This window comes from Schistocerca gregaria, chromosome 1 (assembly GCF_023897955.1).
Source record: "Schistocerca gregaria isolate iqSchGreg1 chromosome 1, iqSchGreg1.2, whole genome shotgun sequence".
In the NCBI taxonomy this organism is placed as follows: Eukaryota; Metazoa; Arthropoda; class Insecta; order Orthoptera; family Acrididae; genus Schistocerca; species Schistocerca gregaria.
In genome coordinates this window covers 912,806,630-912,832,180 of record NC_064920.1, presented here as the reverse complement: position 1 = coordinate 912,832,180, position 25,551 = coordinate 912,806,630, and the positions used below count along the sequence as shown (strand labels likewise).

Here is a 25,551-nt window from a genome sequence, read left to right as displayed (position 1 = left end):
GCTCACCGCTTCAAAAACGTTCAAATGTGTGTGAAATCGTATGCGACTTAACTACTAAGGTCATCAGTTCCTAAGCTTACCCACTACTTAGACTTTATTATCCTAAGGACACACACACACACACACACACACACACACACACACACATACACACACACACACACACTCCCATGACCGAGGGAGGACTCGAACCTCCGCCGGGACCAGCCGCACAGTCCATGGCTGCAGCTCACGGCATCAAACGAGAAAGAAGACAGATAAAGAAAAAAAAATTCAGCCACCTTCAAGGTGAGGCGGTGACTAAATTGAAACTACTAGTTGATACAATGGTACACCGTGGTCTCAAACGTGCATGCGTCAGACTTGCGACTGTCGTCACAACAGTGGCATTCGTAGACAAAGCTTTAAGCGTAAAATCGCGTACTGAAATAATACTGCAAAAATTGAAGGTATTTTGTGTGTCCCTAAACTGCTCACTATTGGCTATTAATCTGCTTTAAATTTGTCCTATAGTTTAGTCCTACGTTTTCTACTTTACTAAGATAAGGTCTTTGACGAATAATTAATTCTGTGATTTCATGCAAAAAAAATCGAATACTGCCATCAGACCGATATTAATTAATAAGCACAGTGTACTAATGCACATATCGAGGGTGTATATGGAATTTTGTCAATTTCTCTTACCATTTATTGCACGCAGCACACAATCTCACTCATTATCCATACTGGAACAACCGCCTTCCGATCAGTTAAACTCAATTAACAAGTCTATCAATAGTCAAATGTCCGCATGATGTCCGATGATTAGGCCTTCTTGCCAAAATGTTTCACAGTTCCGTGCTCGTCAGCAAGTCATTGTCTCTAAACAACGTCTATATAATACACCACGCGGTGGTATGGCTCTTAGCAGAAATAACATCTTTCTATTTAATTATTAAAGTGTCACAAGTATCTTCCAAATCTGACAGTGATTATGTCCACTTCCTACTGTCCTCTTTCCTCTAACACACTCTTCCTGACGTAAATAGACAGCTGAATATTTTACCAGAAATTATGGAGTTACAAGAGAGACAAACTTCGACTCCGTAGGCCAAATCGCGACTCTCCATTAGTTAGGCCACTTGGTCGATCTGCCGCATTCAGAGAGTACTAGCGCGATCTCTTCTGATTGAGACAAACTAAGGCCAGTTCCCTCCACCATATATTCTTATCGCATCAAATTTCATTTCATTGACCAAAACAACTTGAAATGAGGAATATTGTTCCTAGGTACGTGATACGGCATACGCCTTACAGTTCTAGGACTTATGACAAGAAAATACTTAGCTATATGACTTGAGTCATAAGTAAACAATGTCATATCACGTGTATTAGGAATCTACTCCTTATATCATGAGGATATTACATACGCAAATTGAAAAGTTTGAGTTGTTGTTGTGGTCTTCAGTCCTGAGACTGGTTCGATGCAGCTCTCCATGCTACTTTATCCTGTGCAAGGTTCTTCATCTCCCATTACCTACTGCAACCTACATCCTTCTGAATCTGCTTGGTGTATTCATCTCTTGGTCTCCCTCTACAATTTTTACCCTCCACGCTGCAATCCAATACTAAATTGGTGATCCCTTGATGCCTCAGAACATGTCCTACTAACCGATCCCTTCTTCTGGTCAAGTTGTGCCACAAACTTCTCTTCTCCCCAATCCTATTCAATACTTCCTCATTAGTAACGAGAGCTACTCACCTAATCTTCAACATTCTTCTGTAGCACCACATTTCGAAAGCTTCTATTCTCTTCTTTTCCAAACTATTTATCGTCCATGTTTCACTTCCATACATGGCTACACTCCATACAAATACTTTCAGAAATGACTTCCTGACACTTAAATCTATACTCGATGTTAACAAATTTCTCTTCTGCAGAAACGCTTTCCTAGCCATTGCCAGTCTACATTTTATATCCTCTCTACTTCGACCATCATCAGTTATTTTGCTCCCCAATTGCAAAACTACTTTACTACTTTAACAGTCTCATTTCTTAATCTAATTCCCTCAGCATCACCTTACTTAATTCTACTACATTCCATTATCCTCGTTTTGCTTTTGTTGGTGTTCATCTTATATACTCCTCTCAAGACACTGTCCATTCCAATCAACTGCTCTTCCAAGTCCTTTGCCGTTGCTGACAGAATTACAGGGTCATCAGCGAACCTCAAAGTTTTTATTTCTTCTCCATGGATTTTAATACCTACTCCGAAATTTTCTCTTGTTTCCTTCAGTGCTTGCTCAATATACAGATTTAATAACATCTGTGAGAGGCTACAACCCTGTCTTACTCCCTTCCCAACCACCGCTTCCATTTCATGTCCCTCGACACTTATAATTGCCATTCGGTTTCTGTACAATTTGTAAATAGCATTTCGCTCCCTGTATTTTACCCCTGACACCTTTAGAATTTGAAAGAGAGTATTCCAGTCAACATTGTCAAAAGCTTTCTCTAAGTCTACAAAAGCTAGAAACGTAGGTTTGCCTTTCCTAAATCTTTCTTCTAAGATAAGTCGTAAGGTCAGTATTGCCTCACGAGTTCCAGTATTTGTACGGAATCCAAACTGATCTTCCCCGAGGTCGACTTCTACTAGTTTTTCCATTCGTCTGTAAAGATTTCGTGTTAGTATTTTGCAGCTGTGGTTTATTAAACTGATTGTGTAGTAATTTTCACATCTGTCAACACCTGCTTTCTTTGGGATTGGAATTATTATATTCCTCTTGAAGTCTGAGGGTATTTACCCTGTTTCATACATCTTGCTCACCAGATGGTAGAGTTTTGTCTGGACTGGCTCTCCCAAGGCCGTCAGTCGTTCCAATGGAATGTTGTCTACTCCGTGGGCCTTGTTTCAACTCAGGCCTTTCACTGCTCTGTCAAACTTTTCACACAGTATCGTATCTCCCATTTCATTTTCATCTACATTCTCTTCCATTTCCATAATATTGTCCTCAAGTACATCGCCCTTGTATAGACCCTCTATATACTCCTTCCACCTTTCTGCTTTCCCATCTTTGCTTAGAATTGGGTTTCCATCCGAGCTCTTGATCTTCATACAAGTGATTGTCTTATTTCCAAAGGACTCTTTCATTTTCCTGTAGGCAGTATCTATCTTACCCCTAGTGAGATAAGCCTCTACATCCTTACATTTGTCCTCTAGCCATCCCTGCTTAGCCATTTTGCACTTCCTGTCGATCTCATTTTTGAGACGTTTGTGTTCCTTTTTGCCTGCTTCATTTATTGCATTTTTATATTTTCTCCTTTCATCAATTAAATTCAATATTTCTTCTGTTTCCCAAGGATTTCTACTAGCCCACGTCTTTTTACTTGTTCCTCTGCTGCCTTCACTACTTCATCCCTCAAAGCTACGCATTCTTCTTCTGCTGTATTTCTTCCCCCCAAGACTGTCAATTGTTCCCTTATGCTCTCCCTGAAACACTGTACAACCTCTGGTTCTTTCAGTTTATCCAGGTCCCATCTCATTAAATTCCCACCTTTTTGCAGTTTCTTCAGTTTTAATCTACAGGTCATAGTCAATAGATTGTGGTCAGAGTCCACATCTGCCCTTGGATATGTCTTACAATTTAAAACCTGGTTCCTAAATCTCTGTCTTACCATTATATAATCTATCTGTTACCTTTTAGTATCTCCAGGGTTCTTCCATGTATAAAACCGTGTTTCATGATTCTTAAACTAAGTGTTAGCTATGATTTAGTTGTGCTCTGTGCAAAATTCTACAAAGCGGCTTCCTCTTTCATTTCTTAGCCGCAATCCATATCCACCTACTACGTTTCCTTCTCTCCCTTTTCCTACACTCGAATTCCAGTCACCCATAACTATAAATTTTCATCTCCCTTCACTATCTGAATAATATCTTTTATTTAATCATACATTCCTTCAATTTCTTCGTCATCTGCAGAGCTAGTTGGCATATAAACTTGTACTACTGTAGTAGGTGTGGGCTTCGTATCTATCTTGGCCACAATAATGCGTTCACTATGCTGCTTGTAGTAGCTTACCCGCATTCCTATTTTCCTATTCATTATTAAACCGACTCCTGCATTACCTCTATTTGATTTTGTGTTTATAACCCTGTAGTGACCTGCCCAGAAGTTTTGTTCCTCCTGCCACCGAACGTCACTAATGTCTAACTTTAACCTATCCATTTCCCTTTTTAAATTTTCTAACCTACCTCCCCGATTAAAGGATCTGACATTCCACGCTCCGATCCGTAGAACACCAGTTTTCTTTCTCCTGATAACGACATCCTCTTGAGTAGTCCCCGCCCGGAGACCCGAATGGGGGACTATTTTACCTCCGGAATATTTTACCAAAGACGACGCCATCATCATTTAATCACACAGTAAAGCTGCATGCTCTCGGGAAAAATTACTGCTGTAGGTTCCCCTTGCTTTCAGCCGTTGGCAGTACCAGCACAGCAAAGCTGTTTTGGTTATTGTTACAGGGCCAGATCAGTCAATCATCCAGACTGTTGCCCATGCAACTACTGAAAAGGCTGCTGCCCCTCTTCAGGAATCACACGTTTGTCTGGCCTCTCAACAGATACCCCTCCGTTGTGGTTGCACCTACGGTACGGCTATCTGTATCGCTGAGGCACGCAATCCTCCCCACCAACGGCAAGGTTCAAGGTTCATGGGAGGGAAAGTTGGAGTATTAGCGTAAATTTACATATCCAAGCTATCATTCAAATCATTAACCTCATTTGATTTCTGATCTGCTATTATTATTGGAAGCGTCGAGTAAGGGATTATTACAATAGCTATAACAGAACAGACATAATTACTACACGGTTTGGTAACTGATATAACAATACGATATACGCTAGCACAGCTGTTTACTATACGGCACACGCACTGATTGGGACCTAGTTCAGTCGGACTACATCTTCACACTAAACATGAAAGGCCGCTGCCACAATACTGCCTCTCAATAAGCGGATAAATATCATTACGCCGCAACTAAGCAGGTCTGCCCCTGGACAATGTAATAATGTTGAATATCAACAAACAGGCAGCTAGCCCTAAATATGGAGAACTGAGTTAATGCGAGTGAGTAGGAAGAACACACCTGTAATGTTCGGATACAGTATTATTAGTGTCCTGCTTGATACAATCAAGTCATTTAAATATCTGGGCATAACTTTGCGAAACCATATGACATGGAACGAGCATGAGAGAACTGTGGTAGGGAAGGCGACTGGTCGAATTCTCTTTATTGGGAGAATTTTAGGAAATAGTGGTTCATCCATAAAGGAGATAGCATATAGAACGCCGGTGCGACATATTCTTGAATACTGCTCCAGTGTTTGGAATCCGTACCAGGTCGGATTAGGAGGAAGACATCGAAGCAATTTAGAGGCGCGCTACTAGATTTGTTACCGGTAGGTTTGAACAGCGCGTAAGTCTTACGGAGACGCTTCGCGAACTCAAATGGGAACCCCTGGAGGTGTGGCAATGTTCTTCTTCCCGAGAAACACTGTTGAGAAAATTTAGGGAACCGAGAACTGAAGCCGACTGCCGTAAGATTCTACTATCGCCTACACACATTGTGTGTAAAGACCACAAAGATAAGATACGAGAAATTAGTGCTCATATGGAGACACATAGGCAGTCGTTTGTAGCTCACTTTATCAGTGGAGAAGGAAAGGAAGTGAGTTCTAGTATATAGCGTACCCTCCGCTAGGCATCGTACGGTGGTCTGCGGAGTATCTATGTAGATGTAGATAAGCAAATAAGGGCATAATAAAGGTTGGTGATTGTGTAATTTTTCTCCCCTCAACTTTCATCTAAAAACCAACTTAGTGTGTTTTGTACAACCTTAAACACGGTATAAAAAAAGGCTATCACTTCAGAATGTCCCTAGATTTTGTACATTCTGGCCATATACACGTATAATCTGAGTCTGTGTTGCATCCATAGGAGTAAAGATTGTGTACCTAGATGAAATACTGTTTCAGCCAGTACCTTTGGAACATGCGATTCTGTACCACGAGATATGTGGTATTTTTCAATTAAGGCACCCAAGTGATATAAGATTTAATCCTCTCTGTAGCCATTTCGTTTAATGTAATCGATACACCTCACTGATACGTCTCAGCTATAGATTTCGTTTTCTGCATATTTATGGTTTGCAATACACGTTGCATACAATATTTGGAGAGATTCCAAACTTTTTTAGATGAATTCTGATTCAAATCTACTTTCAGCTCTGTTGTCATGTTTATTTGCTTACTTACCTCTGCGATCAAAGTCATGTACTACGAAATTCCCTCATTATGTACCGTGTAGTTCAGTATCAACATCATCTTCATCTCTCTTATTTTTGCACAACTTTGTAGACCTCTCTGCCCTTGCACTGCAAACCACAATTTGGGTGAAATGCTAAAAATTGTAAAAAATATATTTAATACTTTCTATTGCAATCAGCACTTTGTAATTGTACATTATTCCCACTTTTGTAGGTCCACCTAACTGCTTATTATTCACTACACTCACGTATAAAATCACGAGTGCACTAATTACGTGGAATTTATTTAAAAAAAATAGTTGGACGATCAATTTGCTGACTTTGTAAAAAATCTGATATCACTGTTTTAGTGCCTTTACCGAGTCAAGAAGTAGGCAGCGTGCCCTCCAATGTGGCAAGTAATATGACGTGTGACATAGCAGATATATGGGAGTGGCGTGGCATGCAGTTGACTCAATGTCAAAAGCAGTAACGTCGCACCATGGCTTTCATGTGCGATGAAAGTGTTCTGGTTTTAATATTGCATGTAGATGAAGCAGAACTACATCTGCCTCTTTCTGAGTAAAATACTTTTCGTATACTTATCTTTTTCATTTATGCCCTCTGCTATACAACCTTTCTCCTTCTCTTTTGTGGAAACAACATGATATACCAATTTTAATTTTTTGCACCTTATAATATGATATTACAGATTGAAATGGCTATCTTTCCAATGCTGATTACAGTTATTTTGGTATTTCGAAATTAAGTAGGTACCACGCATATTTCGGAAAGTTCGCAGTGAAAAATGTAGTCCCTGGTCAGTTTGCATTTGGTACATATTTGGTCATATTTAGGGTGATTATAATTAAAGTTTAATTTCAAAACGCTGTAGAATTACCCCATGGTCAGAATGACGTCAAATTTCAACAGAATATTATGGGAGAAGGGGGAAAACGTATGGCAGAAGAAAAAGAGTGTGAAAATTGATCAATAAATGGCGCTGTTTGTGTCAGAATACGCACGGCTCATTGAAGCTGGTATAAACACGCCGGATACACGGCTTTTCCTCCTTTCGCGTCTGCGACACTCCATGACTGTCTCAATGCAGGATCGCGCTCTGTGTGTAAAGCTGTATTACAAGAATTATGATTGTGCACACGCCGCTCTATAGAAGTTCCGGATTCTGAAGGGTTTGAAAAAAAGGGTTAGTCCGATGACTGCCGTGGGTCTGAAGAAAATGATTCGGAAATTGGAAAAGACGAGTTTTTTTGGTATACAACCTCGTAAAGGGAAGAAATCAATTGATTCGATGCTAGTGGAAGCAGTGGCCACAGAAATGCTGGAGCAGACGAGTGGTGGTGTGTACACCTGTAGTGCACGGAGAATTGCTCGAACATTGGACCTACCCGTGAGTACGGTGCGTAAAATCATACGAAACATCTTTCTCTGCTGTCCATTCAAAATTACCCATGCGCACTACTTGCTTCCTGTTGATCTGCCAGAAAGAGAGAACTTTGCTTTAGAATTTCTTGTTTGCATTGAAGTGGACAGTGTTTGGCATCAGCGCAATTGAAAACCGTTTTTCCACATCCTACGTGAGATGACATTGCCGTTGTGAATAGGCTTACGCAGCAAACATCACACGTGTACACCCATCCCCGTCTAATTCTTCCATCATTCTCGACAACCTCTTACTGCAAAAAACAGAAAACAGGAATTCCACAGAGAACCGATGATGATATTTCAGATATTTAGCTGCCGAGTATTCGTTCAAAGTGTTTTCCTACCTCTTTCTTTTTTTTTCGTAGGATTCGCTACAGTTCGGAGAATGGCGGCTGAATCGTCAAATGCAATATGAGAGCATCCGCAGCCGGAATATATACCAACACTAGCTCAAGAAATATGGAAGAACATTGCTGATGGAAACTATGGAATCTACTCAACTTTATTGTCAGCATAGACGTAATACATGTCAGAATTGAAGATTCTTCAAAATCTGGAGCAATGTTTTCAAATTACAAAGGTTTTCCTTCCATAGCTTTGTTAACTATTCGAGGCGCAGATGGATTATTTGTCAAGTCACGTTGGCAAATATCGCCGCCACTCATAACGGAGAGTATTAGAAGAAATTTCTGTTGGTAAAACACTGTCAGGCGGCAAGCTCTCGCTTCCGGGAACACCTTTTTCCTGAACGAAGATTAAAAACCTCTTATTATTTTGTTATAGATGAAGCTTTGCCTCTCGCAAAACATTGAGGCCTTATTCTCGTTAACAATTAACAAATAAATGGTGCTTTTTTATTAAAAATTATCTGGGGCAAGAATGTCTGTAGAATTTTCTTTAAGTATCTTAGTGCCGAAGTTCCTGGTGCTGGAAACTTCAAAAAACTGTGGATTGTATAAAATCGATGATATAGGCCAAGCTATTTGGGTGTTAGATACATTTTTACTTATTAATGACGGTGTACATTCTAAGCCATGTGTGCAGAAAAATGTAGATAACCATACTGAAAATTCACATCAAAAACAGCAGGTCAACCAAAACCTTCAAGCAACATCAAGGAATCGAGGAAACGCCCCTGTACTTTCTTTATTAGCCTGAGTGGAGCGGCGTCTTTTCAGAAAAAGGAGTGTATATACTTAAAACTCGACAGGGTTTGATATTAAAACAATGTTTTACAGAAAACCATATTGCATACACGTATTTCCATTTAGCTGCACCTTCTTTCTCTTCCACAAATAAATCAAATGCTTTATTTGTGTGGTAATATTTTACGTAGTTGCTTTATAATTTCTGAAGGTATTTTAGTTCTGTCGCTGCAACTACAAGATATGTGTGTTTTTTTTTTCGACATACATGTTTCACTTCACTGAGGTAAAGTATCATCAGTGGTGGTGATTTATGCTTGATTTCTCGCCTGCATAGGGAAATGCCGTTTGCTAGCACATCTTTGCTGTATTTTTTTCCATTAGACACTGATACTCGTAGGCAATTTTTTTTTTTTGTTGCTCTGTAGAACTATGCATTTCTTTCGTTTTACATAGCACACTTTTTCGCAAGAAGTATAACAATAAACAGTAAACAGTGGTGTGCGAAACCGTATGCTCTGCAAAACGTAAGAAATGCGTAGTTCTACTGAGTAACAAAAAATTTGACTGCAAGTATCAGTGGCTAATGAATAAAGACACCAAAGATGTGCTAGCATACGGCATTTCCCGATGTAGACAAGAAACGAAGAAGAAATTACAACCGCTGGTGACAGTTTACTTCAATACAACGAAAAGAGTATCGTGAAAAAAAAAAACATCCATTTCTTGTAGTTGCAACGACAGAACGAATCAACCCTCACAAATTAAATTAATTTCATTTGTCGTGTCTGCCGCTGATATTTCACGGGCTGTCCTTGCCACTCGTTACCTTAAGTGTTCATGCTTCTGTATTCAGCACTGTTGTAGCCATAAATACAAAGATGGCTTCCCACATGACCAACAAAATTAATCTTAGAGACAATATAATCTCTCATTTTCCTTCGTGCAGACACAACGGACAACCAATACTAAAACTTCTGTATTGCGTCACCAGCCCAGAAGTGGTACGTGGCAGAATGTGGAGTCTTCATCTGGCCACGAAGCGGGTGGCACGCTATACATCTCGTCAATTTGGTAGAAGTTGTGTCATTGAACAATGTGTATTTAGCTTAAAATGCAAGCATAAATGGTATTAGCGTATGATTCTTTGTATTTGCTCAACTGGAGGTAACATTCACTCCTCTGGTAATACTATAAAGTTCGTCTTCCACAGCCTATAAAATCAAGAGCAACGGAATTTTTGAACTGGAACGGGAAATCGCCTGACTTCACGGACAATGTAATAGTTCGCCAAGTGAAGCGATGGATGTCTTCAGTTCCGGAATGACCATAACTAATTACGAGTAAGTAATAAAGCACTTTAGGTGATAAATACAGGATAGCAAAAGGTTTTCTTTGAGACAAGAAGTGGTGGTGTTCTCACTTAAGTTGTTGTTTTCATGTGGAGCTCAGCACCCTAATTGAGCAAGACAGTCTTACACCTCTCCGTCCCGATTTGGTTCACAACAGCATGATGAATAATAAAAGAACATGAGAAAATCCGTAAGACCTCGAATCTGTTCATCGCAGTGGTACTCAGCGAGTGATATGTGTCAGCCTCAGATCCAGCTGCAACTGGAAACCTGTGATGAGAAATGATCGTAAAAAAAAAGAATCAATACGTTGCTCCGTTTCACAGTTTGCATTGAATGTAGCCGGTGAGGCCGTTGCGGTGGCAAATTCATGCGTTGTGTAAGTTGGTACGTGCGAGAATACTAAACTTGTGAATTATTTCTCAGCACACTCTACCCTTCAACACCCTTACAAGCTTTTCAGGCTGTATATGACCACCCTGCATTGCGGATTCCATTCAACAAGGTGCTATCGTCCGTAGACTAAATAGAAAGGTCTTCCACTGTTCAGTAGATATCTTTCATTCAGCTGTTCAAGAGTGATTAATCTAATGGGTGATGACTCACGAACATGATACGTTCACTGTTCTTTGTTGAGATTAAAAGTGTTCTATCGCACCATGTTTCTAAGGAAACTGTCTGCTCGATTGTTTTACTTGAACATTTGCTGCCAGGTAAAACTTTTTCTTTAATGTTTTTATATTTACCGTACTTATACGGCGTTATTTCACTTAATCTGTGGTCTCCATACGTTTAAAGTAATACAACTATTATCTTCTTTTTCGTGTATGATGTTATTCACAGCTGTTATTTTTTCAGCAGTTTTCAAACTATAATTAAGTCGTCAACTGCTCCATCGGAATATTTTACGCACTTCACCGGTTTCGACATATTAATTTGCCATCTTCGGAAGTTCAATATCGCCTTAGAACACGTAGTTAGCTGCCCTGTCTATAAAGATTTTTTTTACAATTGTTTAATATTTCTCGGCGCTAGCGTCTATAAAATTGCAGTGTTTTTATACGGAATTTACAGCGTGGGACATCAACTATGCATTCGATAAAAACTGTTTTCTGATGTAAACAACAACAGAAAATATCTGTTTCCTTCGTTTTTCAACTTGTGAAAAACACAGCTAAACTTTAATATTCTTTACAAGTTTTAAGAACTCTAAGAGAAAAGTGGGACTCTCATCCAAAGATATTGCAGAAGAGAGTGAGGTGACGAGTGAAACTTTGTCTTGACAACTTCAGAAGTTACCGTTCCCCCGCTTCGTCGATAGCAACCGATAGTCTGAATGCCTGCAGCACCATGCTCCACAGAAGAGAAGGAAACAAAACAAAGGGTATTTGTCAGCGACAGTAAGTATTTCGTTCAAAACTCGGAGTTTCAAGTGGTGTGTCAACGTCGGAAAGATATCACGCGTCGTAGGACATACTCACAGTTCAGTGACTTTACCGTTATTTCTGGAATCACCTGTCACGTAAGAGGATCAAATCGGTGGTGTTTAGCAGGTACGGCACATTCCTGCAGCACTCCATAAATTAAAGAAAATAAGTGCTCTGCTAGTTTGTTATTGAAAGTGACTCTTTTGAACGCAATAGTTTGATGATTAATAATGTAGCCATTGCTTCTCATTTCCTTTTGAAACTTAAGTTATTTCTGTAACAGCTGCTAACTAATATTGGTGACCAATCATGATCCAGTGCACCATTGCATAGTAGCGGCTGATACAAATAATCAGATTTTCCAGAATGAGATTTTCACTCTGCAGCGGAGTGTGCGTTGATATGAAACTTCCTGGCAGATTAAAACTGTGTGCCCGACCGAGACTCGAACTCGGGACCTTTGTCTGTAGAGACGAGATACTGGCAGAAGTATAGCTGTGAGGACCGGGCGTGAGTCGTGCTTCGGTAGCTCAGATGGACAGCCGGCACGGTAGCTCAGCATGTTCGGTCAGAGGGATAGCTGCCCTCTGTAATACAAAAACTGAGTTAATCGATCAACAGCGACCTTCAACGGATGTCCTATGACGTGCGCCCCGAGCAGAAGCAACGAACAAAAGCGAACAAAATGAGATAAAAAAAAGATGGTAGAGCACTTGCCCGCGAAAGGCCAAGGTCCCTAGTTCTAGTCTCGGTAGGGTACACACTTTTAATCTGCCAGGAAGTTTCAAATCAGATTTTACTCATTATAGGTCTGTGTATCTTCCAGGTCCTTTGTCTTCCCTTGTAAAACATTGTCTTGTAACTTCATTTAAATATGCGAAATGAACTTCATTTGCTGTAACATTACACATTAATCTCAAAATAACGTTAATGGACGTTTGTAACAAGACATCTCAAAGCTTACTCGCTTCATCTTCTTCAATGTAACACGCAGCTACATGTATAGTGTCACCAAGGTAAATGGGCAATGCAGATTAAAGGATGAATATGTCTTAGATCTCTTGTCACGTTCAATGACCCTTTGTATTCAGGTTTCCAACGAGTTCCTCTCTCGTAATCATTAACAGTAACCATCCTGCTATAGGTTTGAGGGGAATTTTCATGTGCAGCTCCCCAAATTATGTTTTCCACACGTCACGAAGTCACAGAAATTCCACACGCCAGAAGAGATTACGTCGATGACTCTGATGGATTTACATTAGTAGCTATGCTGATACCATTACATGGTGAATAACTCCACTTATTTCATTTCTCATTTCTCTCTGACTTTTCAGCACTGCCCCCCCCCCTCCCCCCCTTTCCCCCGTTTCCGCGCACCACTATAGCATCTGTCAACAAAGAAGAATTAGAGATCAGAAAGTTTTAAAACATTTTTAAGTTCTACCGTGGCGTTACCTGTTGTGGTACATGGATACGGGCACTGGATGCTGTAAGGCTACAGAGAAATAAGCTGTTACGCACAATGTAACGGAACCATCTACGTTGGTAATATTCCTGTGCCACAGACATCGAAATAATCTGTGGTAACGTGTGTAAGTTCTATGACTCTGTGACACGTCGATGACGTAGTTCGAGCGATTACGTACGAAAGTACCACACGGTACATTATACACTTCTCTTGTCCGCGACTTGTGCTCAAAAGTGGAACCCAAACTAGGTGATGTGGTACAGTGCGGTCCTGGAAGCATGTAGCTCGATCCTTCTTTCAAGCGTGAGTCATACATCAGTATCGACTAATCAAAGTTTTTTTATGGTGATGGGAAGTGAATAGAGAGGGCGGTAACACAATCATAACGATGTCAGGAGCCCGCATTTGGGTTATCAATGGTAACGTAATACTTATTAACGTATTGCAAAGAAACATGACCACGTACATGAAGTACTGCAATTGAAAGAAAGCAGTGAGCAAATAATCAGTGACAAGATTCACATATTTAATTTATAATAAGAGCTCGAAGATGCCACTACAGGGTTAAGTCGAACATGAGAGACAATTATCAGCAATGCGGAACAAGAGTAACACACGATGGCGCGTTATATGGTCCGTAGACAGTGAAATATCACGTTGCTGCGTAGACGGCAGCCGACGATACTTCTAATCGCGTGAATTAACGTCTCGTGAATAATTAACGTCATATGCTTTTCGCTTGAGGCCTCAGAGCCATACTACTGTCGAATAGAGTCAAGTTACCTCTGGGTGAAACTGACAGGGAACTTAAAACAAAAATTATGTTAAATAAGTACACATTGGCGATGAAAATTCTTTCGTTTAACTTGTTATATTTGCTTCTCTAAAGTTCTTAATTCGTGGCAGTGGCCATTCTGAACTTTTCCCTGAATACTATTCGTTTTCAGGGCTGATGTTCCTTATTTAACTTTTTTAATAGGCCACAAATTTTATTCGTGTGGCAGGCCTAAAGCAACTCCACTGTCTGGGTCCTGTGCGTGTCGTGCATTCACCTTCCACAACGATATCTGAAGCAGTAACAAAAGTAAATCTAGTATCCTTACCTATACATGGACACACAAATGAAACTTTGGAAATTACGGTGAAGTTCGCAGTTTATTCTCGAACGTCCCTTTCATGAACAAACATACGTGAATGCAATAAGAATGTGACCCAAAGAACGCAGCAACAAGTCATACAGTGGATGCAGCTACAACTGTCTGTATCAATCCAGTGGTGGAGTGAGGTAATTATTTGCAATACATTACCCCCCCCCCCCCAACTACGCTACGTAGTCGCCGCTCCGACGATGACGTTTGTCGTAGCATTGTGCCAAGTTTCCAACACCCTCGTCACAGAAGGCAGCCGCCAGTGTTTTCCGACTTTTCTCCACAATTACCTGCAGTTCGTTGTCTGTTCTAAAATGTTTTCATAGCCAGCGGTCATTGTGAGCAGAGATGAGAGGAATCCAAGACCGGACTGTACAGTAGATGATCAAGCATTTCCCATCGAAAACTCTACAGGGGTGTCCTCATTTCCCCTGCAGCGTATGGCCGAGAACTGTCCCGAAAAAGTGAATGCATGACTGGTATTTTAAGTGGGGTTGCATTGAAATCAGGTGAAACGTCATGGAAGGCAAACCTACTTGACAGGAGACACTATGCTGTAGGCGACTTTACGAGTTCACTGTGTGCCCAGGATTGAGAAGAGCGATGTGACGCGATCGACAGGCATACTAGAGAGACTGCCCAAGCCTTGGTGCAAAACTTCATCGGATTATCACTGTCTTTTTCCATTTCACGGCCTACCGGACCTTACTATCCAAACAGCCCTCGCATTAACTGTATTGGTTTCAGAAATATGTAACTTTGAGGTCCAAAATCTGTTAGTTTCACACTATTTGACAGTTTCGGCAACATGGTGTGTACAACGATGTGCTCAGTGACTCAAACTACCCGGCCGGTACGTACCGACTACGGTAGGTAATCGACATAAATGGGGACGAATGAGCTTGAAGGATCTTATTTAAAAACAGGTTCTCAGTAAGAGAACAGTCAAATGTCAGTTTAGCAACAATGTTCTATTGCTAATCTAAATGGCCTGTCCGTCTGCAAGTGAATCCTGAATGCACTCTCCGTAGCCATTAGGTGGGGTAAAGTATCACATCTCGTCCGCCTGCTACATAATTCTTTCCGTTTAGGTTTGTAGTTTCAAAAATCGGTTTCGTCATATATTTTCGGATGAGGTATACATTATTATCGATTTGGCGCTTACTTTGGTAATTGTATCTCTGTCGCTATATCATTTCCACTTGTCTCAAAATAAATGAGGCAGCCGGCCGGAGTGGCCGAGCGGTTCTAGGAGCTACAGTCTGGGACCGCGCGACCGCTACGGTCGCAGGTTCGAATCCAGCCTCCTTAGGTTAGTTAGGTTTAAGTAGTTCTAAGTTCTAAGGGACTGATGACCACACTGATGGTGCTCAGAGCCATTTGAACCATTTTGAATAAATGAGACAGGCAGACCTAATATATCCTCTCCGCTGGCAGTGGATGAAAAGAGAAACGCTCTCACGGCTTTGTACTCTACATACAAAATGACACTGATATTACAAAACATTAGTATGGACGACTTCATTCCATTAAACCCCTTAGTTATTTTGTATGTTATCAAGGAAATGAAAAGGAGGAATATCACACAGGCAAAGGAAAAAGAATATTTCTCCTGCCAGTCTGAGAATTAGCAGAAGAAAAGGCGTTCAGGATCCCGAAGGAGGAATGGTTAATATTCGAGGATAAAACAGAAGTGGACATTCGAACAAAAAGAATTCTAGCTAAAACGGGCTGTAAAATTTATGCCTTAAGAGCTATGAAAACTACTTCAGTACTGTGAAACAAATCTCTTCTACTGTCAGCTGTTCGCTTTTCATACTTCTGGAGGAGGTAGTAAGGAGCAAAGTAAGAATAAAACTTTTGTAGTGGACATGGGCTCAAAAAGAGTTCTGAGCATTTGTTCAGTAGAAAAGATGTGCTTCACATTAGTGAACAACAAATGCTCGTAACTATTAAGATATTATTTTAGTCTCCATGTTCACTCGATTATTTTTCGAATGATCGTTCGTGTCATGTCCCTGGATAGTGACCATTCTCCTGCAACACACTGTGGGTATTGCCATTTCTTGTCTGCTCCGAACCGTCTAAGAAGTATCACTGCGCTCCTGGTGATCTTCTTCAAGCCAACAAGAAGACACTCTAGGGACCACCGCCATCTTGTTGACCACTAACAATAACAGTTCGAAAGGCGTTGCAGTAAAATTAATGTGACACAAAATTACTCCTGCAGAGAGAGAAAGTCGTTATGTAATATCTCTCTCACTCTTGTTGTTGGTACACGTTGAAAACCAGGACAGAAGGTTCTTTTTACTTTAATTTATGACTTATCTCGCCGTAATCATAATCACAATCTCCTTTCAATACCTACTGTCCTTGGGTATACAAACAAATCTATCAGAAGTACATTTATCCAACCATAATCATGTTGAGCACCACAGCTGACGTTAATGTTAATGATTAATGAAAACCACTTCAGCTGATTATAACTGAGCCGTGCGCGGAGTTATATCGATTCCTGTACTTGCGTAAACTCTTTGACTAGCGTTGCTTAGCTACTGTTTCCTTGGCGTCTTGGATGGTGGCGCCCTCGCGGCTCGGCAAAGAATTTAAATGCGCGCACAGACGTGACCTACTGGAGTTTGGCTGTTTTCATGGAGCCTTGTGTGGTGTCGCAGCTTGTTTCTGGAAGCTATCGTGGTCGCTCATCGTGTATGTACGATTGATTTTTACATCGCGAGCCGAGCCTTCGACTTCTGTGGAGCTGCAACTTTAACCTGTCTGTGCAGTGAAAGACCGTATTCTGAAGATTTGCTTGCTGGCTTGCCTGGTGTACGTGGCCACGTACATCGTCCCGTGGTTCGCTTTGTCCTGATACAGGAACAATGGTGAGCACCATTTATTGTGAGTGTTAAGTATTGTTCACGATTCACGATTCACGAAATAGTACCATCCCTATCTTCCTTCTTCTGGGTGTTGTTTGTTATTTTGTCAGTAAACTCATTTGGATCATTCTGGTGGCAGTATTTGAACGATCTTTTTTCTCTTTTTTTTCTTTATGGAGTGTCGATTCCCCTCGAAGGGGGCGGGCTGGCTGCAGCTTAGTACGCCACTCTTCAGCCTACAGAATTTGTTCTAAAAAGATGAAGATAATAAATAATAAAAGCAGGCGATAAAATCGGTGACTCGAATGGTAAAATGGCGGAAAATCGTGCAACTTAAAACATAAAATAAAGGGTTCTTGATGCTAATAAAATATATATGAAGCAGACAGGTAAAATAATAGACAGACAATTAAGAAACACGGCGACAGTCTGGTTCCTGTTCGCAAGAGATATAGAATTCACACCCTGCAATAGCATGAGTTCTGTTCGCAACACTTTCGAAAGACGAACAACACGGAATATTCACTTGAACACTGCACTAAGTTGGCACAGATATGACATACCACAGCAGAGGGCAGACGGGGTGGAGGTGGGGGGGGGGGGGAGGTGGGGTGAGGGGTTGGAGGGAGGGTGGTGAAAGGAGAGGAAAAACAAAGTGGGGGTGGATAGGGGAAAGGAGCCGATATGGAGGACGAGGACCCATAAGAGGGGGGGGGGGGGGGCTTGGCCGATGTCTGCATCCTGGCGATAAAAACATGAACCTGTCTAAATCAAGTATTTACATAATTGTAAAGGGTAACAGTTTTCAGACATCATATGTGCATTTTAAATAAAAGTTTTAGTGTGTGCTATTTCCAGTATTTAAGTGACTTACATATACAGGGTGAACATTAACAAAACCGACAAAACACAAGAACGGATTTCTGAATGAAAAAGAGAGAAAAACGTCTTATGAATACGTGTCTGGAAATGCACCGTTACCACGGTAGATGGCGCTTACGAAAGAACCTTCCGTCTGACCACGTGCCGTGTATTCGTTGTGTGTTTCAGGCTGTGTGATTGATGCAGTGTTCTATAAGCAGCAGAATGATGTGGTATCCGTGCCGGGAACAAGTCTAGATGGTGTTTGTATACGGCCAAGCACATGGAAACGTGGAGAGGACAGCACGGCTGTACCAAACCAAATACCCTCACAAACACCAACCACATCACACTATATTTTAAGATGTTTTCGGTCGTTTGTGTGGTCACGGGTCCTTTCAGACCGAAGAACGTGCAAGGAGGCGGCGGACTGTGCGTACACCAGATTTGGAGGACTAGGTCCTACAACATATTGGGACGAATCCTAGTACAGGCGCCAGGAAAGGGGCCCACCAACATTGTGAAAGCCAAAGTACTTCTATATGTATGCTGCATGACAACCGCTACAATCTCTGTTACCTGCGACGAATGGAAGGATTATCGGCAGTCCTCTCCGTGACGATTGCACGCACACAGTCAATTTACAGACACTGCTCATTGGACTTTTTTCTCCATTTGCAATCAGGAATAAATCCCTGCAGTTTGTCGGTTTAATCGATGTTCACCCTATATATATGTACGTGCATGTTAAAAGGACTGCGTTGTACTCCGTAACTTTTCTACTGTGATTGGGGGGGGGGGTTCAGTGCACTCCCTGTCACTTTGTAAATATAAGTTGTGCTCTGTGTGTATGATTTAGAATTCGTCGAGCAACTGTCTGTGAGATAGGACGAAGTTGAGCCGTTACCGTAATTGCTAACTGATGCGCTCTCGGTTTTTTCGATTGCCTGGAATTTTGTTTCTCTCAAAGTGGTTGGTAACACCCTCAGCCTGCTTCAGCAACGTGTACATTATTACAAATTTTCTGTGATTACACATATTGTGAAATAGCGACTCTCTTTGGCTTCTTTACAGCGTGTCATTAAAGTTTTAAACACCTTAATACAAATTTCTTCATCTATACGATTGATACTGGTTCATGCAAAAGTCTGCTTCACAGACGTAAAGCTTGCTTCAGATTTTATACTTTCGGTGATAGCGGAAACTAGTGTGACAACGATCACCTCTGATTGCATTACAGCTGTGCGTGAAACTTTTTAATTTTTTGTAGTAATTGTATCCGCGTAATTTGATAATTATTGATGATAAATAGCTGTGTATGTCAGTATACTACTATTAATTATTTTACGTATTTGCGAATACATCCAGGAAATAACTGAGTATGTAGCTTGCAAGTGCTAGTCTGAAATGAAGAGGTTGGCACATGAGAGGAATTCGTGGCCAGACGCATCCAACCTGTGAAAAGACTGATGATCCAAAAATAAAAATATGTATTTCGATATTTATTGATGCTACGGTCTGTTCTATCTGCTTCACAGACCTTATATATCACTTCTAGTGTCAAGTACCTGCTATGCGTGTTACAGAAAGTGTTGGTAGAGAAAATTTTTTATAGAATTTGTATGCGAACAAGCATTACATGTTTTTGTAAATGACAAACCGGTATTTGTAGTAAATAAAGAAATTATTTTCTTTCAGACTTTTTTTATTTTCTCTGAGCAGCTTTATGATCCCTGATCCCATCTCCTACCCAGTTCAATTACACATTTACGAGTGGTTTCGTTCGTATAAGGGGCACAAAAAGTTTCCGTTTTAGGTTACTGCTGCAAAGTATGTGCAATGCAGTGCTACTCCGATGCACGTGTGAAGTATCGACATGTAGGCAAGGGATTAGTTCGGTACTTGCAATCTTCTGTCGTGCGTACAGTTTACATCTAAACGTGAACTTTGGCGAAGTTGTTACCAAATACGTCCAAAAAGAACCATTTTGGTGTTATTCTTTCCTTGCCTGCCGAAGGAAAAACACGAGTAGACATCCGGCCGACAATAAAGACTGTGTATGTGGTAGCAAATATGTCGAAACCAGCGTTGCGGAACGGTACTCCGAGTTCCATGTTGCTGCTTCGTGATGACTCACGTTCCTACATCGCAAAAGTCGTAACGCTGAATTTACGCCAACTCGAGTTGGAAACACTCGAGCAGCCACCCTAATAGCACTGACCTGTCTTTATGGGATTATCACGTTTTCGATCCCTTGAAGAGTCAATTATTGCTGTCGGACGACGATGTGCAGCAGGCAGTTGCGGACTTCTTCACGCAACAAGACACAGTTTTTCACCGAACAGATATCTTCAGGCAGGTTCGTATGTTGGGTGATTTTCTCAATGTTAAAGACGGTTTTACCGCATTGGCATTCCAATTCTGGACTTTACGACCTTCTAATGGAAACTTTCTGATCGCCCTTTACATATTATATTGTGACTGCCGAGTCGTGCTTAAGTCATTACGCAAATTGGCTGTTTGTTGAATATAATGTTAAAATGTAACAAGGTAACCTCCCCATCGCACCCTCCTCAGACGTAGTTATAAGTTGGCACAGTGAATAGGCCTTGAAAAACTGAATACAAATCAATCAAGAAAACAGGAAGAAGTTGTGTGGAACTATGAAAAAAATAAGCAAAATATACAAACTGAGTAGTCCATGTGCAAGACAGGCAACATCAAGAAAAGTGGACGCTCAAGAGCGCCGTGGTCCCGTGGTTAGCGTGAGCAGCTGCGGACTGAGAGGTCCTTGGTTCAAGTCTTCCCTCGATTGAAAAGTTTAATTATTTGTTTTCAGACAATTATTATCTGTCCGACCGTCCGTCTGATGCGAGGTAACTGCGCCGTAGTATGGGGACGCTACACCTAAACAACATGTTCCTGTCATGTGACGCGCATGCCATCACCACTATAGTATAGAATATATCAGACGTGTTTTCCTGTGGAGGAATCGGTTGATCTATGACCTGATCTGTGTTGAGTTTTTCTAGGTTTATCATTTGTGCCAAATTATAACTAAATCTGTGGGGCGTGCGATGGGAAGGTTCCCATGTAAGAATGAGCCTGCCCCCCCTCCCGCCCCCCTGTAAAAGGAAAAAAACCTCATCAAAATGTAGATTGATAATGTATATACCGTTATGCAGAAGAAAAACTCACTGATTACTGCTGGTGCGTAATGGACGAAATATACGAAGTAAGAAGTGTCAGTGGGACTGATAGAGGAATGGCTGAAGTCGCGCCTGCCGGTCCGATGGTACCTTGGTCGAGTCGCGGCCTGCTGAGTCCTCCGCCGCCGCCGCCGGTGGAGGCGCTGGGCGTGGTCACCTGCAGCTCGGCGGCCGAGTCGCTGCGGCCCTTGCCGTTGCTGGAGAAGACGCGCAGCCGGTAGGAGGTGGCGGGCTCCAGCCCGGCCAGCGTGAACTCCGGGGAGGCGCGGCTCGTCACGTTGGCCACCAGCCGGCCGCCGCGGGCCGCCAGCAGCTCCAGCGTGAACTGCTGCGGCGGCAGCCCGCCGTCAGAGCCCCGCATGCACGACACCTGCAGCGACGTCGCAGACCGCGACGACACCCGGCAGTCGCGCGGCGGGTCCGGGGGACCTGCCGGGCAAGCAGGGCACAGTGGAGGAGCTGTCAAGTCCCGCTTTTCCATCACCGGAGAAGAGGGTCTGGAACGTCTTCACACGATCTGTTACACTACAATAATCACTGAAACCGGCCACACTACAGGACCGGGTGAAGCAGAGGCTAACGCAGGTGAATCGGATTTGGGAGAACTGTATCAACAAAATCAAATCAAACTACATGGTAGCAGAGATCTCTTCACGTATTAAACATCCCTGAAGTAAACTTGCACTTAAGTCAGTCTCGCACCCGGGCGTCGTGCCTCACTAAGCAGATGCGCTAACCACTACGCCACCCTGACATGGTGGCTTTGCACACCTACACAAACTGCCCTCGCATGCTTCCCTCCACAATCCTAATTCCCGTTCAAGCCTCAGTCCAATGTATTCCCGCTAAATTCGAACAACGTTGCAAAGGCCCTCCAACTGTATTGGAAAAGTACTTCAGCATCGGACGAAACGGGGGATGCTGAGGTGCAATTCTAATCGAGTTGGAGAGTGTCTGCAATGCTATTGGATTTTAATGGGAATATCATGTGGGTTGAATGGAAATTTTGACTGAGAAAGAGGGCATACAAGGCTAGTCGGTGCAGTTGTGAAAACCTACGTAACAGGGTGGCGTAGTGGTTAGCGCATCTGCTTAGTGAACAAGAGACCCGGGTTCAAATCCCGGCTTTCATATAAATTTTCATTCATCACTTCTCATATACAGAGTGAATCAGGAGGAAAGGTACATACATTGACGGAATGGTGATTCTAAACAAAAAAACTTCTAATAAACATATGCCCTTTTCTTAACAGTCTCCGGGTAAACCAAGGAAAACACGTAGGAACGGGAAAGGTACAGGTGACGGTAAATTAAGATACTGTTATGTTATGGTTTGTTTTATTGTGTACGTTTCCCCACATAAAAAGTTCAAACAGTTCACCGTCAATTTTTAATGCATGTTGCTGGTCTTGTAGACATTCTTGTGTCGCCGATCGGAGCTCAGTTTTGCATTCCTTTACCTGGGCACAAGCATGTAAAATACGAGCGAGAAGTTCCTTTCTCGTGTCCACTCTACGCTTGTAGACGTCGACCTTAACATTAATCCAAGGAGGTACGGTCGGGTGACCTTGGTGGCCCAGCAATGATTCCACGGTGACAAATCCGACGACCAGAATGCGTTGTGTTGAGACACTGTGTCATTGGCCGTACGGAATGTGTAGCATCTCCGTCATGCTCAAAGTACGTAAGAGCTCGTGTTGCCAAAGGAACGTAATCCACGTAATCTGGTAACACATTTTGAAGAAACCCAAGATACCGTGTATCAGTAAGACGGTTATCTGAAACAAATGGACCTATGAGTTTGGTCATCAATAATACGGCACCGTATGTTGATTTAGAAACGTCGTTGAAAATTCGTTTCCACAGTACCATGCACATTTTCATTTGAACATACATGAGAGCTACGAGTGTTGTTGATTCCGTGTTTGTGGTGTACCATGTTGGGCAACAATTCTTCTAGAGCTAGTAGTATGGTTGTGTTCAACTACTTGAAGAATGTTCTCATCTTCACTAAGAGGTTGTTGTACGGGACGTTCACAGACACCATTTACGCTAGGAAGCATACCACTCTCACACAATCCGTGAAATATCCTGCTAAACACCCTGCTACCTGCCACTCTGCGATTCGGAAATCGTTGTCGGTATTCTCGCACAGCATCTGTGGAATTCCCATTAGACAAACCATACAGAAACACCATCGCAGCATACTCTGCATGTGCGAAGCCCGTAGCATCTTCACAACACAAAACTGTATTCGTTGTTCAGGTAACAACACTGTAATACCATGCAATACGGGAAGCGCTGTCTGACAGAGACTTGAGGTAAAGAAATGCACCACGTGCAAATGAACTGCGTACTGGCACGGTTAGTAAGGACGACGCTACACGTTTTCCGTTCCTAGTTGTTTTCATTGGTTTATCTGCAAACGGTTAAGAGAAGTACATATATGTATTAAGAGTTTTTTGTTCAGAATCACCACTTGTATCACCCCTCAAAGCATGTATCTTCCCTCCTGACTCACCCGGTATACACATCATACATGCGTAAAACTCTTGTCACGGCACCCAAATTGAGGAAATACCCTTACTGTAAGTGTTGTAAACACCTCCAGTGATATTTAGCAAGACAGTTTCAATGCTGACATTGGCGTAAACGTCATGACAGCATCTCGTCTTATACATACCATAACGTTCCGGAGTACTAACCTATTCGCAAGTAACTGGCTTTAAATATTTAACAGAGTCGCAGAAATATGTTTGGATACAGTTAATGGCAATACGTTCGTCATTTCGATGGGAATGATAAAAAATGACATCTTTTTACGTGTACACTTACGTCTATGCTCTGTTGTGAACAACTGCGGAAAGCATGGCAGAGGATCATTCCCCTTGTACTATTTATTTGGGAGACTTCTCATGCAATTCTCGTATGGAGCGGGGGATAAATGACGACTTTAAGCACTTCTGCGTATGCTGTAATGATTCTGATCTGAACTTCTCAGTCACCACTTGAGCCAAACGTAGAAGGTTATTCTATGCTTGTCGATCGCTCAGTACCGTTTCTTGAAATTTGAAAGTGGCCTTTCGAGGGGTGGTTGGCCTCTGACAATCGAGTCTGCCTTCATGCCTTTCAGAATATCCGTGGATCTCTCCCACTGTTAAAAAGAAATCTGTTAACATTCGTGCTCTCCTTCTTTTAATATCCTGTGTCATTTCTATTAGATATGGTTCCTATGCGTTAGTGCAGTTTTCTTGAATGGGTCGCGCAAATGCTTTGTAAGTCATCTCCTTTATATATTAATTACATTTTCCCATTAATGTATCACTATATCGAAGTCTGCTACCCGCTTTAACTACTACTGAGCCTTCGTGACCACTTCATTTCATATATTTATAAACTGTTTCTATGAGGTAACTGCTGCTAACACGCAGTTGTTAATATCCACTCACTCGCAAATAATTATTGCTTATAGCATATTAGCAAACTGTGAAGTGGATGACCTCCGAAATGTCTGCGTCTATTCCACTACCTAAAATTACAAGTATGTATCCTGAAGACGAAACCAAATGTCAATGTAACTTGAGACACGAACATAACATCGGCGGTTAAGTATATGATTAGAGCTCCAGTTCCCTGTGGCTCAATAGTGACCAAACCCCATTAGTCTTATTGATGATTTAGCATTGTCACAAGCCTGGTGGGGTACACGACGAGCGTGAACTGCGTCAGATGTTGAGTGACCAGTCTAAGAATGCGGAAATGCAGTGTACTCATGAGATACAGCGTTATGAGGTCTTGACACTCTTTGTAAAGGACCTCTCTGTAGGTCGGCGCCTTTCCGGATCACAGCCCTCCAGATGTGTGTCACATTCTTCTGTGGCATTTTCCTGTTGTTGGGCAGCATGGGAACGCAACCGTAGACGTACTTGTCGTCAAGATAACGCTCGGCCACATTTGACCACCACAAGGGAGTATCGCCGTACTGTGCACCAACCACATTCTAGCGCTTTCACATTTGTACCTGCCATCCGAAAACAAGTAAAGGACTCACTACCACATTATGCGCCTTCTTGCACCACTGGTATGAGACTATCAAAAACCAGACTGGGAATTACCGTCCTATGCGTAGACAGCCATTAACAACACAACACAAACACCTGCATCTGGATTTGTATGCCCAGTGATGAGTCGTTGTTCTCCGCAACCACAGATGACTATCGTCGGCTAATAGGACTTCGATCTGGTTAGAGGCCCATTCTTCCAATGTTTTGAAGAGGAAGAGGTGGTGTTATTTCTGCTCTTATGGTGAGGGAAGCCATTGTGTGTG

General features: G+C 42.0%; 1 protein-coding gene across 1 annotated transcript in view; it reads right to left on the bottom strand.

The window, feature by feature from the left end:
• The window catches only part of LOC126275143 (nephrin-like), a 686,204-nt gene that overhangs the window by 101,305 nt on the left and 559,348 nt on the right, over positions 1-25,551 (bottom strand). Inside the window, exon 11 of the mRNA XM_049977173.1 lies at positions 21,315-21,653. Coding sequence (XP_049833130.1) covers positions 21,315-21,653 — 339 coding nt within the window. The remainder of the gene's footprint in view (positions 1-21,314; positions 21,654-25,551) is intronic.